Consider the following 16,480-nt stretch of genomic DNA (forward strand, 5'->3'; position numbering starts at 1 on the left):
GTAGTGATAAAGCGGGACATCAAATCCAAACTCTTCTTCTTCTTCTATGCCTGAGTTAAATGCACAGCAGAGGATTAAGGATAAGAAGCCTTAGGTTGAAACTCCATATGCACTTACCTGAACCTAAGTCCCGTTGAACTCAATCAAATTTACTTTTGACTAGACATATCTATTAAAAATAGAGTTGAGATCTGTTTATCAAAATGCTCCCCCTCTTGTAGCTTGTATTTGCTATTTTTACATTTATAGTTTAATATAAATTTTAATATAGTTTAATATAAATTTTCAGAGTCACCTGAAAAGCTGTATAAAAATATCTTCTACATCTATGTTTAAAAGGGAAGGGCCATGGCTCAGTGGTAGAGCACCAGGTTCTCAGGTTCAAATCATGGCATCTCCAGGCAGGGCTAGCAATGTCACCAGCTGGAAACTTGGAGAGCTGCTGCCAGTCAGTGTGGACAGCATAGCTGTCAACCTTCCCTTTTTTGGTGGGAAATTCCCTTATTCCAGCCCCGTTTCCCGCTGCTATCCTGGATTGTTAGATATCCCGTAGACTGTCCCTGGGACAGGTGAGGCTGCTCATCCCTTATTTTCGAGGCTGCTGATCCCTTACTTTCAAATCTGAAAGTTGACAGCTATGTAAACGGACCAATGGTCTGACTTGGTATAAGGAAGTTTTTCTATGAAAGCCACCAGTGTGATATATCAGAGGTTGGTTCATAAGGGCTAAAGTGGCACTGCTCCGCCAACGTCAGTTCCTTTCCTTCTTACAACCAACCCAGGAGGTGGTGGAACTACGTAGTTGTTACCTTCCTCTTTTTCTGTTTCAGCGCTGCCCTTGTAGAATTCAGTAGGGAGGTGGATGGGGCAAAACCAGAATCAATCGGCTCTAGTGAAATATACTCAGAGTCGCAAAGTGATTTCATGCTCTTTATTCAGCTCATAGTGGTGAGGAGGAATGAATGTCCCCTCAAAGTATCTGCTTTATATACATTATTTACACAATGGGCTGCACATGATTGGCTAATTCCGGAATTCTACTGTAAGCCAATCAGGTTGTGGATTCACTTCAATCTGGAGCATGATTGGGTGGTTCCTGCCAACCAATCATACTGCTGCATTGTTCTAGGACCAATCAGACTGCTGCATTCTGAATCCTATTCTAGGACCAATCAGACTGCTGCCTTTTGGATCCTATTGTTCTAGGACCAATCAGACTGCTGCAGTTTGGATCCTATTCAACTCAGTACATAACACCCCTCCCCTCTAAGTTCCAGTCCTGCCCGGGAGGTCGCATTCATAGTCCTCGAGGTACGCCGGTGGCCTACGTGTGCGTTGCGGCCTGGGGTGTTCCCTGGTCCGGGGTTCAGGTTCTGGCTCGTGTTCCAAGGATGCTGGCTGTGATGGGGCTGTTTGGTCTGGCGCAACCGGCTCGCTCAGTCGTGGTTCTGGTTCCGGTGTCCTTTCGGCCTCACGGGTCCTCTCTGTATTTACTGATTCTGCCTCTCCTGCTGGCCCCTGCTGCTCTATGGGCCTCACTGCCCCACTGTTCCCTTGGGACTCCTCTGACCTGTCCTCCTCCTCCTGGTTTTCTCCCGGGAATCGTCGGCGTATCTGGTCGCAGTGGCGGCGCCAGCATTGCCCCCCATCTGTTAGCACCTCGTACGACACGGGGCCAGTGACCCTGGTGACTGTGGCGGGTACCCATGCAGGGCCTGCTCCAAAATTCTTTGCGTACACTGGGTCCTGGGCCTCGAAGGTCCGGGGGTTCCTGCCTTCCCCCACCACTACCTCATCCTGAGCTCTATCGGGGTGAAGGCGGTCCAATCTGATTGCAAGGCGCCGACCCATTAGTAGTTCAGCGGGGCTCCTGCCAGTCATTGAGCTGGGGGTGCTGTGCTGTGCTAGAAGGAATGTGGCAAGGCGGTACTCCCAATCCCCTTGCGTCATGCGGCGAAGGGTTTCCTTAGTGGTCCGCACCATGCGTTCTGCTTGGCCATTGGTGGCAGGGTGGAATGGCGCCGAACGGATGTGGCGGATGGCGTTCTGCGCTGTGAAGGTTTGGAATTCTCCTGACGTAAATGCAGTCCCGTTGTCTGAGACGAGAGTGTCAGGGAGCCCGTGGGTAGCAAACAGCCTGCGTAGTACCCGGATGGCTGCGGACGTAGAAGTGGACGGTACCAGTGCGACTTCCAGCCATTTGGTGTAGGAGTCCACCACTATGAAGAATGTTTTCCCCTGAAAGGGGCCAGCGAAGTCCACATGCAGTCGTGACCATGGTGCTCGGGCGGACTCCCAGGACTGGACTGGGGCCCTTGGGGGATCCGGGCGGGATTCTTGGCAGGCCTGGCAGTGTTTGACCCAGGCCTCTATCTCTCCGTCGATCCCCGGCCACCACACATAACTCCTGGCAAGGGCCTTCATTCTTACTACCCCTGGGTGTGTCTCGTGTAGGGCTGTGAGGACCCTTTTTCGGAGGGGCTGGGGAACAACGACCCTTCTTCCCCATAACAGGCACCCCTTGTGGGCCGACAGTTCATGTTTGCGGGTTGTGTAGCCGGCGAATTCTGGCCCGGGGCTGCTGCTGGGCCATCCCCTCCACACCCAGTCCAGGACCCGGGAGATGACCCTATCTTTCTTGGAATGGTGTGCAACTTCTTGTGCCTGAATGGGGCGGTCAGGAAGCAGCTCCAGGCTCATAACCTCTTGTGCAGGTGCTGGGTCAGGGCCTGTTTCCGGTAGTGGCAGCCTGCTGAGGGCATCCGCATGGCCCATCGCCTTCCCAGGGCGGTGAATCAGTGCATACTGGTAGCTGGCAAGGAAAATTGACCACCTGAGGACGCGAGGAGACAGCACTTGGGGGGTCTGCTTTTCGGGGGCAAACAAGCCAAGCAACGGTTTGTGGTCAGTCACCACGGTGAAGGGCCGCCCGTACAAGAAATCATGGAATTTTTTAACTCCCTTCACGATTGCCAGACCCTCCTTGACGATTTGTGAGTAGTTCCGTTCAGTTGCGTTGAGTGTCTGGGAAAAGTATGCCACCGGTACCTCTCTTCCATCTGGGAGTTGGTGTCCCAGGACAGCGCCAATGCCATAGGGCGAGGCGTCGCATGCTAGCACCACCGGCAGCCTCTCGTCGAAGTGTGCCAAGACCGAGTTTGAGACAAGCAAGTCCTTGACTGCCTGGAATGCGGCCTCCTGGCGCTGGCCCCACACCCAAGGGGCCCGCTTGTCCAGGAGTCTGTGTAGGGGCTCCGCTACCGCCGCCTTGTGGGGAAGGAAGGAATGGTAAAAGTTCAATAGTCCCAAGAAGGTCTGAAGTTCAGTCTTGTTCTTGGGCGCTGGGGCATCACAAATGGCCCGTACCTTGTCCCCAGTCGGGTGGACCCCTTCTGCGTCCACCATAAATCCCAGAAAGTCCACCTGGGGCACTCCTAGTAGACATTTTTCCCGCTTCACCTTGAGACCCGCTGTCTGGAAATGGTGCAGAACGGTGCGGAGGCGGTCCTCAAACTCCTCTGGTGTGGGCCCGGCAATCAACACATCATCGAAGAAGGGGGTGACGCCAGGAATCCCTTTAAGGAGAGAGTCCATTAGATTCTGGAATATGCCTGGTGCCACGCTGACAATCCCAGTAGGCTAATGTAGGTGCCCTTGACCACAAGTAAGTCCAGTTGCCGCGTCCGCCCTCGGTATTGCACCCTGAGGGTCCCCACCCCCATTGTGGGGACCTTACGTTTCTGGAAGTCCCGGAGGGTGAATGGGGCCGGCCTGAGTTTGGGACCCCCACTAGGACACAGTTTCCTTAAGGTCCTTGCCGAGATTATGGATAGAGTTGAACCCGTGTCAAGCTCCATGCGGCATGGGGCCCCCTCTATCTGTACCTCTACATAAATTTTCTCTACGTTGGGGTGGGGCAACTGGTATACCTGGAAGTCCGTGAGCTCCGTCGAGTTGCCTTGGTGCGTTGGGCCCCGGGACCTGGGGTTCTTGGATTGGTCATCTGATGCCTGGCATTGGGTGGGCCGAGGCCGACACACCCGGGCGATGTGTCCCACTTTTCTGCACTGCCTGCACTCTGCGTTGCGGAAACGGCAGGTCCTCCTCTCGTGACTTTCTCCACAGCTTGCGCAGTTCCCTCCTTCTCATCGAGGCAGCTGTGGTATGTGGGCTGCTTGAATGCGCTGCTGTACTCGGTGCACCTCCTCCCTGTCAGATCCTGAGTCGTCGGTGAGGTCTTCGTGGTGGACCCTCGGTTGGGACGGCTGGCTCGGCCGTGCCTCTTGCGTCGACCTCTCGGCAGCTTCCGTTGCCAGGGCCTCCTCCAGAGCGACCTGGAACGTTAGGTTCTTCTTAGCGTAGAGGCGTCGTTGCAGCTTCTCATCCCTCAGGCCACCGACGAGGCGGTCACGAAGCATGTTCTCCAGCTCTGAGAAGTTGCGGAACCGGGCGGCTTGGCGGAGAGAGGTCACAAACCCAGTTATGGTTTCCCCAGGGGCTTGCCGCTTTGCATAGAAGGCATTTCGACGAGCCACCACTGAGGGCTGTGGCGAAAAGTGCCCCTTCAGCTGTTCCATTATTGTTTTGTATGGAACAGTAGCAACGTCTTCAGGCGCAAGGAGAGCCCGGGCGATTTCAAATGTCTCCTCTCCGCAAACGCTGAAGAATATTGCCCTCTTCTTGGCGTCTTCTTCATCGGTGACCCCTTTGGCTTCTAGGAGGAAGGTGAAACGGGAGGCGTACGCTTCCCAGTCTCCGCATGCTGGGTTGAACGGTGAGAAGCTGCTGTCGGTTGCCATTCTGAGTTCCTTGTGTCCCGGAGCTGAAGCCTGGATACACGGTGCGAGGCAGCGGTGCGGCAGGTGGCGGTGCTGCGGTGCTGTGTGTGGCAGTCAGCTCAGCGGGATCCCACCTTCGTCGCCAGTGAAATATACTCAGAGTCGCAAAGTGATTTCATGCTCTTTATTCAGCTCATAGTGGTGAGGAGGAATGAATGTCCCCTCAAAGTATCTGCTTTATATACATTATTTACACAATGGGCTGCACATGATTGGCTAATTCCGGAATTCTACTGTAAGCCAATCAGGTTGTGGATTCACTTCAATCTGGAGCATGATTGGGTGGTTCCTGCCAACCAATCATACTGCTGCATTGTTCTAGGACCAATCAGACTGCTGCATTCTGAATCCTATTCTAGGACCAATCAGACTGCTGCCTTTTGGATCCTATTGTTCTAGGACCAATCAGACTGCTGCAGTTTGGATCCTATTTGACTCAGTACATAACATCTACTGTCTTTGACTCTGGCTCCACCTCTTGTTGCCCTGCCTCCCTTTCCTCCCTACCATAATCAAGGGGCATTTGCCACCGCTAATGTGATGTAGTGATATTATGAGTTTGACCAAACTGCGGGAAACAGTGGAAGACAGAAGTGCCTGGCGTGCTCTGGTCCAGGGGGTCACGAAGAGTCGGACACGACTAAACGACTAAACAACAAACAAATGTGATGTAGTGGAAACTAGGATTCAAATCCCCACCAGCTCACTGCGCCTCTGACAGTCAACCTAACCTACCACACAGGGTTATTGCGCGGATAAAACGGGGGGTGGGAAAACCGAAGAGAATGAGACCCTTGGCGTCGTGGGTTTAAACCCCCCCTTTGGGCGAAAGATTCCTGCAGGGGCAGCGCAGGGGATGAGGTTATTTGATCCTCGTGGTCCCTTCCAACTATTCTAGGACTCTATAATGATACATGGGGACGCAGGTGGCGCTGTGGGTAAAAGCCTCAGCGCCTAGGGCTTGCCGATCGAAAGGTCGGCGGTTCGAATCCCTGCGGCGGGGTGCGCTCCCGCTGCTCGGTCCCAGCGCCTGCCAACCTAGCAGTTCGAAAGCACCTCCGGGTGCAAGTAGATAAATAGGGACCGCTTACCAGCGGGAAGGTAAACGGCGTTTCCGTGTGCGGCTCTGGCTCTGGCTCTGGCTCTGGCCAGAGCAGCGATGTCACGCTGGCCACGTGACCCGGAAGTGTCTCCAGACAGTGCTGGCCCCTGGCCTCTTAAGTGAGATGGGCGCACAACCCCAGAGTCTGTCAAGACTGGCCCGTACGAGCAGGGGTACCTTTACCTTTTTATAATGATACATACATCATACTGAGCTCTTGGAAGGAAACGTCTGATATAAAATATTCGGGCATCCTTCATGGCGATCCTGTAACTGCAGTTCCCAGGATTCTTTGAGGGGGTGAAGCAATGGGCTTTAACAGTGTGTAAACAGCCTTGCTTCTATGCAATAATAATAACGATATCCAATCTTATTTATATGGTAAATCACGAAGGGGCTTTCGCTTTCTTAGGGGGGTAGCTGCACATTATCACCACCATCTAACACCAACAATACAACCTTCCCACCAAAAACGAGAATGGCAGGGCACCCTCCGCCCTTACCCTCGGGCAGTCAATCAAGACCTATCAGGCAAAAGTGAGACCCACCACTCCCCCTCCTCAGATCCCGCGCGCGCGACGTCTGGGCTACGGTTAGCTCAGTTTCGACGCCAGTCCGCATGCGCGAGGGAGGAAAAGCACGCCGGGCTCTGTTCCCCCCTCCCTCCCCATTCTTTTACTCCCTTCATGAAGATGGCGGCGGTCACCGTCGGCGAGGCAGTTTGCGGCGACGGACCAACGGGCGGGAGACGGGCGCACCTGGGCATCCCCGAGGCCATCTTCGTAGTAAGCAAAAATGTGGGCGCGGGGTGGGTGGGAAATGGGGAGCCACGCGGAGGGGGCGAGAGTGGACCTCGAGTACTGATGTGAACGTGGGGTGTGGGGGGGGTGTCCTGCGTGGTGTGCTGGTTGCGCATGCGCTTCACTTTTGACAGGGAGCGGGTGGGGTGGGGTGGGGGGCCTACTCAAGAATGATGTCCTGGAGGCCGTCAGCCCCAAAGACCCTCTTTTCCGACCGGCGCCCTCCCCGCAGGGCAGGAGGCTCTGCGGCACCAGGCATTTAGGGGTAGACTGCCTGTTAGTAAGGAGGCCCTGATCCCTTCACGTGGCGGCGGCGGCGGCGACCTTCCCTGCAGTAACTGGCGTTTAAAGGTAGCCTATTGTTGTTGTTGTTATTATTATTATTAGGAACGCGCAGAAGCCCTGCCAGGTCAGCCGAAGACAGCAGCCTGTTTTTAGTTTAGGAAAAGATTGCCAGCAGGCGAGGCACGAATGCGAGGACTCCGCTGGTATTCAGAGGCAGGTTGGGTGTCACGCCTCTGGGGAAATAAATCCAGCAGGGAAAGATGGGGGCAAGAATGGGGGGGGCAGCCTCTTCTGCTTTTTGCGCCCCACCCACTTCGGTTTTCAAGAGTGATTGCCTTTTAATGTGAAGGTTCCGTGGTCTGTAATATACCGGTACTTACTGCATCCCGCCTTTCCTCTCAGAGAGCCTAAGACACTGCCCGTTGCTCTTCCCCCCTCATCCCTATTCTTATAGCAACACTGCAAGGGAAGCTAGCTGAAGAGATACTGTCAGGTCCCAACAAGCTTCACGGTTGTGCTAGTCTTGCGAACTATAATTGCTATAATGTCATGGTTTAATAGGTCTGTGTACCATGGATTTGTCTTCTGTAAGAAGAGCCGAGCTGGCTCAGATCAAGTAAGAATTGCTTCCAAGTGACCAGGAAGTGGGGGCTTTTATACTGTAAACAAGGAGAGGGAATGAAATAGTGTAGTCAGTTCTGAGCAGCATGGACTAATGGTCTGGCTCAATGTAAGGCTGCTCCTTAGGCTTCTATGAGCGCCAGTGTGATGCAACAGAGACTGGTTTATTAGGCCATATGCTAACATTTTGCTACCAGTAGTTGAGTAGCCAATTATACACGGAAAGCAGTAATCTTCCCTTGCTTGGCTCCCCCCCCCCCAAAAAAAACCCCTTGTAGTCTTTAAGTTTGCCTATCTTATGAATCTAATTCATTATGAAGAATAAGAGCCCTGCTGGATCAGATTGAACATTTCTCTTGATAGGCATTTGTTTGCTTTGAGTGGCCAGCTAGATACGTCTGCATTTTCCCAGGGGGGAGGGGGCTGGCTGCATAGCTGCCATTCCTTTCAGGCAACCTGTTTATGTGGGATTGATACTAAAAGGAGAAACTAACCTTGGACTCGCTTCCCAAAGATTTTACTGCTTGACTATGCTGTTTATGCTTTTGAATGTAGAAGAGTAAGCAGAATTATTGTTATTTGTTCAATTTTAGTAGCCAGCTGACATATAAGAAGTCTCTAAGTGACTTAGGAAATTTAAAAGCAAAAAAAGGGTAGGCAAGCAAGTGGTTAGAAATGGTGAGGAGGGCCAGGGGACTCTCAGTAGTGGGTCTCATACTGGAGGAGGGTCTTTGGCTGGTGCTTGGCCATTCCTGTCCCCAATGTCAGCCCTGGAAGAAGTCAGAACAGGCCAGGCTTTGACCAACCAACTCTTCACATGGTTGTATGAATTGAAGCTTTGGGAGTTACTTATGTGTAATATGTTTCTACTCGAAGGAAGATGTAGATTCCTTTATGAAACAGCCAGGAAACGAGACGGCAGACACCGTACTCAAGAAATTGGATGAACAGTATCAGAAATATAAATTTATGGAGCTTAACCTTGCCCAGAAGAAAAGAAGGTAGGTATTTTCTGTGGTGTCCTTTATAAGGATTATTCTAAAGTTATAATGCTACTCCCCATGTCATCATGCAGACTGTTCTTTGGCTAAAATTTAATAAGCTACTACCCTTTAAGAAGCTAGACAGTTGTTGCTACAAGCTGATGCACTGGTAGGATACTAAAACAACTTGCAATGCTAGGACTGTGGTCCAACTTGTGAGGAATGTCTGAAAGGCACATAAGAGTATTTGACATGTTTGCAGTTAATATTTTTCTGCTTTATATCATGATGTAAATGAGCTGGTTTTTACAGTAATGATGGGGCCACTGTATTAAATAATTAGGTATCTGCACCCACTGTTGCTTTTTGTCATGCATTATTTTGCTTGACTAGGAGTTAAAGTAAATCCAGGTGAAAAATAAGACATTGAGCCTGGCCATACCATCGAACAAATTTTGATAGCAATAATTATTACTGGAATAGAAAAAAAGCAATCACATGTTTGCATTAATCAACAGAAGTGTTCATTCAAAAGAATATGGTCAAGTTTCCATATGCTATTGCATGTACAATCACATTGTATACTTCTGGGTTTCGCCGCGCATGCGCAGAAACGGCGCCTCATGTTGTGGACTTTTTGGGGTACGTAAGGACCCTCGGAACGAGTTAAGTATTAAGTGTACTGGTGTCCACCTAATTCTATTGCCTTCAGTCACACCTAAGTTTGCATTAGAGATAAATTGAGTTTTGGGGGAAGAATTGTTAAATACTGGGGCTACTAGTACCATTGTTAGAGGTAAATGATCGCTTTCAATATTATTGCCCAGTTCTAACTCCATGACAAACTTATATGCAAATCACAAGATCACAATATAATCTATCACACTGCCTCCATGCTTTGTAAAGTGGGTATATTCTCTGGGTTGATCTCCTCTATCATGCTGTTCAATATTAGCAAGTCGCTCCACCTTACAACTTGGACTAAACAAAGCTCTGAATAATTACATTTATGATGTAATTAGACAGGCAGGAGGTACCTCTGGCTAAGTAAATACCTGGTTTCAGAATCTGATTGTAATGGGTGTACAAATTTACATCGTTAACTCCCATATGTATGTTAAAACCCCCTGCAATGATAAACACTGCGGTAGGATATAGGGATTCCATGGATTCTATATAATTCTCTACGTCTGCCCAGATCGTATTTACAGTAGTTTTTTTGTTTGTTTTGTTTTTTGACAAGGTGGTATGTAGACATTAATCAGCATTAAATATACTTTCAAAACTACAACCAAGACAGCAGTTGCAAATGGGTTACATGGAATCATGGCTGTTGTAGTTGCATTCAACTTTGTGGAGATGAAACATGCTAGACCCCCACTGACCCTACCACCTTTCATTGAGGGAGTGGTTGTCAATGAGTGACATTTGTTTCCGTTAATCATTATGGAGTCATTGTGCCATGTTTCTTGAAGCAGAATAATATCAAATTGCACAAAATAGTTCATCAGTTGTCTATTACTCTGCCTTGAATGACAGCCTGCTATGTTCCATGACATCAGTTTTAGCCCCAACTTCTTTAAGGCTCTGGCCTTTTGGTTCTACTTTGTCCAGGTACCCAATTTCATCTTTAAAAATGCTTCCATTCCTCTTATCAGTGGGAACCCATTCAACGGTGTTGGTATACTTTTTGATTCTCGGGAGAGGACTACCTATTTCATTTGGAACTAATTTCCAGTAGCTCAGCCAGGAATTTGTAGTCACACCATCAGGATTGTCCCTAACCATATCATATTCCAAGGGGGGTTGAGTTTGCAGTTTGCATCTATACATTTAAAAGTTTATCTGGTAGTCCTCTTTTTAACTATACATTTTGGAGAAACAGTTTGTGGGCAAAAGGTTTGATTGTCAGTTGTTTCACCAACGTTTTGTTGTCCATGCTGTTGTATTTGGGTCAATTTGGACTGAAACTTAGCTAGTTTGGTGAGAATGCCATTTTGCTCTTTATCTGGTAGGTTAATAAAATTTCTTAGCAAATCCTCTTTTTCTGGGACTATCCAGTCTGCTAAATCTGGAGGGTAATTTTTATTCAGAACTGCTGTAGATTGATTAGACCTCTTGAATTTTCCTTGTATAATCTCTGGAGTTTCTGATAATAATTCTTCACATTGACTGTGATCTTCTTCAGCAATAGGACAAATGTCAGCTTTAGTTGAGGTGACTTTGTTCCTCCTGATCACCCTTTTAGGTACAAAAATAGCTTACGTGATGTGTCTTCAAAATGCTGATAAGGGAAGACTCCTTTCCTGGCTAAATGAGCCTTCTTTTTCATGATTATAGCTGGAATTCTATGGGTGCTGAAAGTTAGAAGAGTTATCTTGCAACATCCATCGTTAAAGAACCCCTTGGTTAATTTTAATTCAATATTTCCAGCATCACAACTGAGGCGTAAGTTCAAATGTAGGCTGACTCCCAATAAGGCAAGGGTCCCTTATATGGAAATATCTGTAGAACAAGCTCACATGCTGGACTGAGTGTTTCTGCCCTACCTCCAAACCCCAATTATATATAAAGCAGATTAGATTGGTTAGTAAGTGTAGCAGAAATAATATTTTATATCTGTTTTATTCACAGATTAAAAAATCAAATTCCTGAAATTAAGCAGACATTAGAAATCTTAAAACACATGCAGAAGAAAAAGGTAGATACCTTTTACAATGTGGTGGGTATTTATCTTATCTACAATGCTACATCAATAGTTATCACAAATCAATCTTTATTTGGCTGTAGAAAATTATTGATAATGACTAATTTTAACATAAGTGCTCTAGCCATGTTCATTTGTCATCTCTCCTTTCGGTAGGAATCCACAAAACTGATGGAAACCAGATTTTTATTGGCAGATAACCTCTACTGTAAAGCTTCTGTACCTCCTACAGATAAAGTTTGCCTTTGGTTGGGGGTAAGTAAAAACATGTTCACACTTACTAAGCATCTATTTTCAGCCACAAACATGGCTAAAAGGCAACATGAGTTCTGAATATTACGTTAACATTTCATGATGTTATTTGGCCACGCAGCTTGGTATGAACCTCCCCCCCCCCAATGGAAATCATTACCCATTTCCAATCTCTGGAATTTTTTGGAACACCAGGGACGAAAGCCTCTTAGCAACATTGCAAAAAAATACATTTCAGCCCAGATCTTGAAAGGTGCAACAATGGGCACAGTTCAGCTGATCCTTCAGACTATGGAAATGAACTGGGTTCTCCTCTTCCTTTGCCCTAATGATCCATTTTATCTTTTCTGTTCAGTATTAGCCATCGTTTGCTGTGCTGTCCAAATATAGGCTTTGGCTTATACTTGCATGAATTGGAGGCTCCTCTGAATTCATTCATTGTGCATTGTTTCAGGTGGTGCTTTAAGTTGCATGTGCTTAAAGTTAGCATGTGAGCCTAAGGCTCCACATGAGTTATTCTCAATAACCCAAACTGGGTCTGGAAAACCTGTTATTGGACTACAGTGTTCCCAGTATCTCTAACCATTGACCATGTTGGTTGGGTCTGATGGGAGTCCCAACAACATCTGCAGAGCCAGAGGCTCCTCATTTCTGACCTAAACAATCATTTAAATGGTTTTCTGAACTGTACTTAACAGTAAAATAACAAGTGATGAATTGCTTGCCTGGATTAAATAAGAAACATGGAGTCTGCTAAACACCTTGCTTTACCCCAAATCTGAAACATCCAACAAAGGAGCACATAATCCCAGATGAAATATACAGGGAATGTCTGGCACTCCTGCAGCAGAATATTTACAAAATATGTTTAAATCGCAACAGTTTCTGATTGGTTAATTTTATCTGCTTTTTGTAAAATTGAGTTCCCACAATGATCTTTTCCCAGACCAGTACTATTTAAGTTGTTTTAAATTATCTGCAGTTGGAGGTGAGCAGCGAGCGAGAAAATTTTTTGAATGACACCAGGCTTTTCAGGAGATCCAAAAGTGTCTCTCCAAACCTCTTAAATGGGCAACAAATGCAGCAGATAGCTACAGTATAAATAAGTGTAAAAAATGGCACATGAGCTTCACATACTGTTTTTGAACTGGTTGCAAACAGTACCACCTGCAATATAGCTACATATGCCTGCCTGCCTGCCTGCCTGCCTGCCTATCTATCTATCTATCTATCTATCTATCTATCTATCTATCTATCTATCATCTAGCTATGCTATGCTTATGCTATTGCTTCTGTATTCAACTTCCATATTCAATGTCCAAGATCAGTCTTTTAACTATAATGTGTCAAGGGCTTTGCTTAATTTGCTGTTTTAAATGTGTTCTAAGATAATTGTCTCTATCAGAAAGGGTAAAACCAACTTAGGCTCTTGAAGGTGAATTTTTAGTCAGTCATTCATTCATTTTAACACTACGTAATTTCAAAAGCCATTGAAGGTTCCTCAACATAAATGTTGTTCTTAGGCCAACGTAATGCTGGAATATGACATTGATGAAGCCCAGGCATTGCTAGAAAAGAATCTCTTCACAGCCACAAGAAACCTTGAGTCTCTCGAGGAAGATCTGGATTTTCTTAGGGATCAGTTCACTACTACAGAAGTCAGTATCCTTTTAAAAAGAGAATTGAATTCCTGTTTCACAATGTTTCACAATGTTATGTCCTCTATTTCTTAGTATTCATCCACTTTCTTTGAACGAATCTGCTTGTGGAAACAATTCAGGTCAAGGAATAGTGAATCCAGTAGCAGATGCAGGTGTTTATTGCATTTCCCCAGTTTGTTCAGTCTAGATACCACTTGCTGTGAAAAGATACAATATCCTCAGTTATCACTGATATACAACAGTCACTGTGAGCAGTGACTCCAGGACAATTGATGAGGTTCAAGGTTCTTCCCTCCAGTACAAAACGTTTTTCATGCTGAGGGCCACATTGTCCCCTCTGGTGTCCAAAGTGTAAAAGTGGACTTTTTTAAAGGACAAAGCGGGGCAGTTAGGGTTATAAAAGACTTTTAGGATCACAGGAACCACCCATGGCAGTGGTCAATAAATAAGAAAATACTTTTTTAAAAAAAATAATTTTCATCACTTTCTTCAAAAGAAGGTGATCTTGGAGCGTCACAAAAAAAAAATTGTTTAGCATCACAGTGAGGAACCGGTTAGAGCAAAATATACCGTATTTTTCTCTCAATAAGACACACCCGACCATAAGACACACCTAGTTTTAGAGGAGGAGAACAAGAAAAAAAAAAAATTCTCTTCCTCTCTGCTCAGCGCCTCTCTAGCAAAGCGGGAGGAGAAATGGAAGGGGCTCCGTTTCTTCTCTCGCTTCGCTGAAGGGGCGCTGCGCAGAGAGGGAAAGCTGCGCAGTGCCTGTCCAGCGAAGCGAAGCCAGGAGAGCAAGAGGGATCGGTGCGCACCGATCCCTCTTGCGCTCCTGGCTTCAGCGAAAGCTGCACAGCCTGCATTCGTTCCATAAGACGCACACACATTTCCCCTTACTTTTTAGGAGGGGAAAAGTGCATCTTATAGAGCGAAAAATACAGTAAACATTTGTGAGGAGACTTTGGAGGGCTCAAAAACATCACAGTGGGAGACATATAGAGTAGTAGAAAAAAGATTTGCACTGTCTAAAAAATGTTTTGGAGGGAAAATAAATCAAATTTTGGGGTGTGGCTTTGGGAGCTGAATTTTGACTCAAGGCTCCTTCTCCAGAGGAAGAGCAGAGAAGGAGCTAGAGGTGAGCAATACTCCTGAGTAATCAAGTTCGTTTAGGCTCTTCTTTGGAAAAGAAAACCTCAAAAAAGAACAAACTTTCTTACAATTTTTATGCAAAGGTTTTCATAGACAATTTCTGGAAGTCTAAAATGCACTGGATTATTCAGTACATTTGTTAGCACCTTTTCCTGCCTTTGTTCTCCCTTAATCTTGTTGCACTGTTGTTAAAATCAAAGGTTTATCTAGCTTCGAACTGAGGACAGGATACTTCTCATTCAAATTGTGATAAGCTGGTTGTCTACCATGCAGCAGAGAGAGTTTTAACCACACATCTGCATCCAGTCAGGAAAACCAGAGAAGCAGAGAGTAAGATTTTTTTTTTTAACCACTTCTAAAAACATAGGCAAGTGGTTATTTGCCAGCCTTTCCAAAATTACAAGTTGATAAGTGTTCTGGTTATCTGCAGGTAAATACAGTCTAGTCATTGAGAGCCATCTTATTCTTTCCACAAGCATGTGCTCAGGTGCTTAACCAAGTGAAGATGTGCTGTTAATGAGCTGGCTGCAGTCATTTCCCATGGTTTGAAAATGGAGTTGTGATCATGGAAAACGCTGCCTGTTGTCCAGCCAGGTGTTACAAGAGTGTGTACAGGGCAAGTTATTGGCAATTTGAGAAAGCTAGTATTGTTGCAGGTATTCGGGAATAAAAACCTTTATGATCAAGCTCATCCTAAGGAAACTGTAGGGCTTTTTCTTGCTGGCCCTGCAGAGTGTTATTTGTGATCTGTTTTCAGAGCACAGACTTACATATTTCAGATGAACAGATTAGAAATTGGTTATGAGAACAGCACTGTCTAGTATTCAGGAATCAAACTGCTTGTGCTAATTGTGGGAAGCAGATAAAACCCAGGGAGAGGAGCATCTGCTTTCACCTTACAGCACAATAATTTCCTTAACTGTGTTTTCAGATATGGCTAGAGTTTATAATTGGGACGTAAAGCGAAGAAACAAGGATGACCCTTCCAAAAGCAAAGCATAGTTATTAATAGGATTCATTAGTTCTGTTATATTAAATGTGTTCTCAACTTTAATCTTAGTTAGCAGACATCTTTTTAAAAATTGGTTTGCAAGCCCAGTTTGGTTCTGTGCATGTTCTATTATTGCTGCTTTGGAACATGAGCCATAAAGGATTTTGGTTCTTCCAACATAATCTGTCATAGGAAAATGCTGGCTACAAGACTTGACTGAAAATCTGAAGTGCATTATAGGAATTGTCTTTTGCAAAGGGTTGTTTGTATATCTGAGTATTGAGGTATATCAAAATTTGGTGTGGGGAAGGTATGGCAGCAATATGGGGAACAGTCCGTTGTAATCCTGCCTCTAGCTGCTTTAGCTATCCTCTAAACACTTCACACACACGAGCTCATGTTTAGCTCTTGAGGAAACAAATAATTTAATGCACAATGCAATCTGTATGTGATCTTACTCAGTACTGTATTCACATAAATATCTCATCCCAAGTCTGTAAAACTGGAGGGATCTAGGAGCAAATGGCCTACTATACACAATCACTGCATTTGCCATCTGTTCTAATTCAGATGATGGCAAAGATACTTGGTGGAACCTGCATTTAAACTTGGATGGTGTATTTGAGCCCAGCTTCAGTTGGTTAACAGGCTTAGTGTTATTCCCTTTTTACTTCATATGAAGCTTTGCTAAAGTCTTGCCTCGGCATCTTCCTTTTTATTTGAAACCATGATGCACATTTTAAGGTCAAAAAAGTGCTGTACTTATACTGCCGAATAGGTGGCAGTGCAGGTTTTATTTTAAAATGAAAAGCAAATGTTAACTGTGCTTTAATTTCTTCTAATAAACAACACTTCTAAAGTTTTTGTACTTTTATTTCATTATATGTATTTTTATATTTTTGGGAAGCCACCCAACACTACTACTACTACTACTACTACTACTACTACTACTACTACTTCTTCGTCTTCTTCGTCTTCTTCTTCTTCTTCAACACTGAAACTTGAAAGACTTATAGCAGAAACCTCTAGCGCCTGTTCCTTTCAGCAAATGGGCACCAAAACTTTTGAAATAATTGTTAATGTAAATGTTG

At 46.0% G+C, this 16,480-nt stretch overlaps 1 protein-coding gene across 3 annotated transcripts; it reads left to right on the forward strand.

Moving 5' to 3' along the window:
- Nucleotides 1–6,566: 6,566 nt before the first annotated feature.
- VBP1 (VHL binding protein 1) lies at nt 6,567–16,248 on the forward strand. Of its 3 annotated transcripts, none has more exons than XM_079961785.1 (6): nt 6,567–6,725; nt 8,523–8,647; nt 11,264–11,330; nt 11,493–11,591; nt 13,112–13,250; nt 15,330–16,248. In XM_079961785.1, the coding sequence occupies exons 1-6, from the start codon at nt 6,627–6,629 to the stop codon at nt 15,398–15,400; spliced, it is 600 nt and encodes a 199-aa protein (XP_079817911.1). In that variant the 5' UTR covers nt 6,567–6,626; the 3' UTR covers nt 15,401–16,248. The 3 variants fall into 3 exon arrangements, with proteins under 3 accessions (XP_079817911.1, XP_079817912.1, XP_079817913.1); XM_079961786.1 differs by lacking the exon at nt 6,567–6,725 and adding an exon at nt 6,892–7,091; XM_079961787.1 differs by lacking the exon at nt 6,567–6,725 and adding an exon at nt 7,909–8,205.
- The last annotated feature ends 232 nt before the right edge of the window (nt 16,249–16,480 follow it).

The sequence above is a fragment of the Podarcis cretensis genome, assembly GCF_951804945.1.
Source record: "Podarcis cretensis genome assembly, chromosome: Z".
Classification (NCBI taxonomy): domain Eukaryota; kingdom Metazoa; phylum Chordata; class Lepidosauria; order Squamata; family Lacertidae; genus Podarcis; species Podarcis cretensis.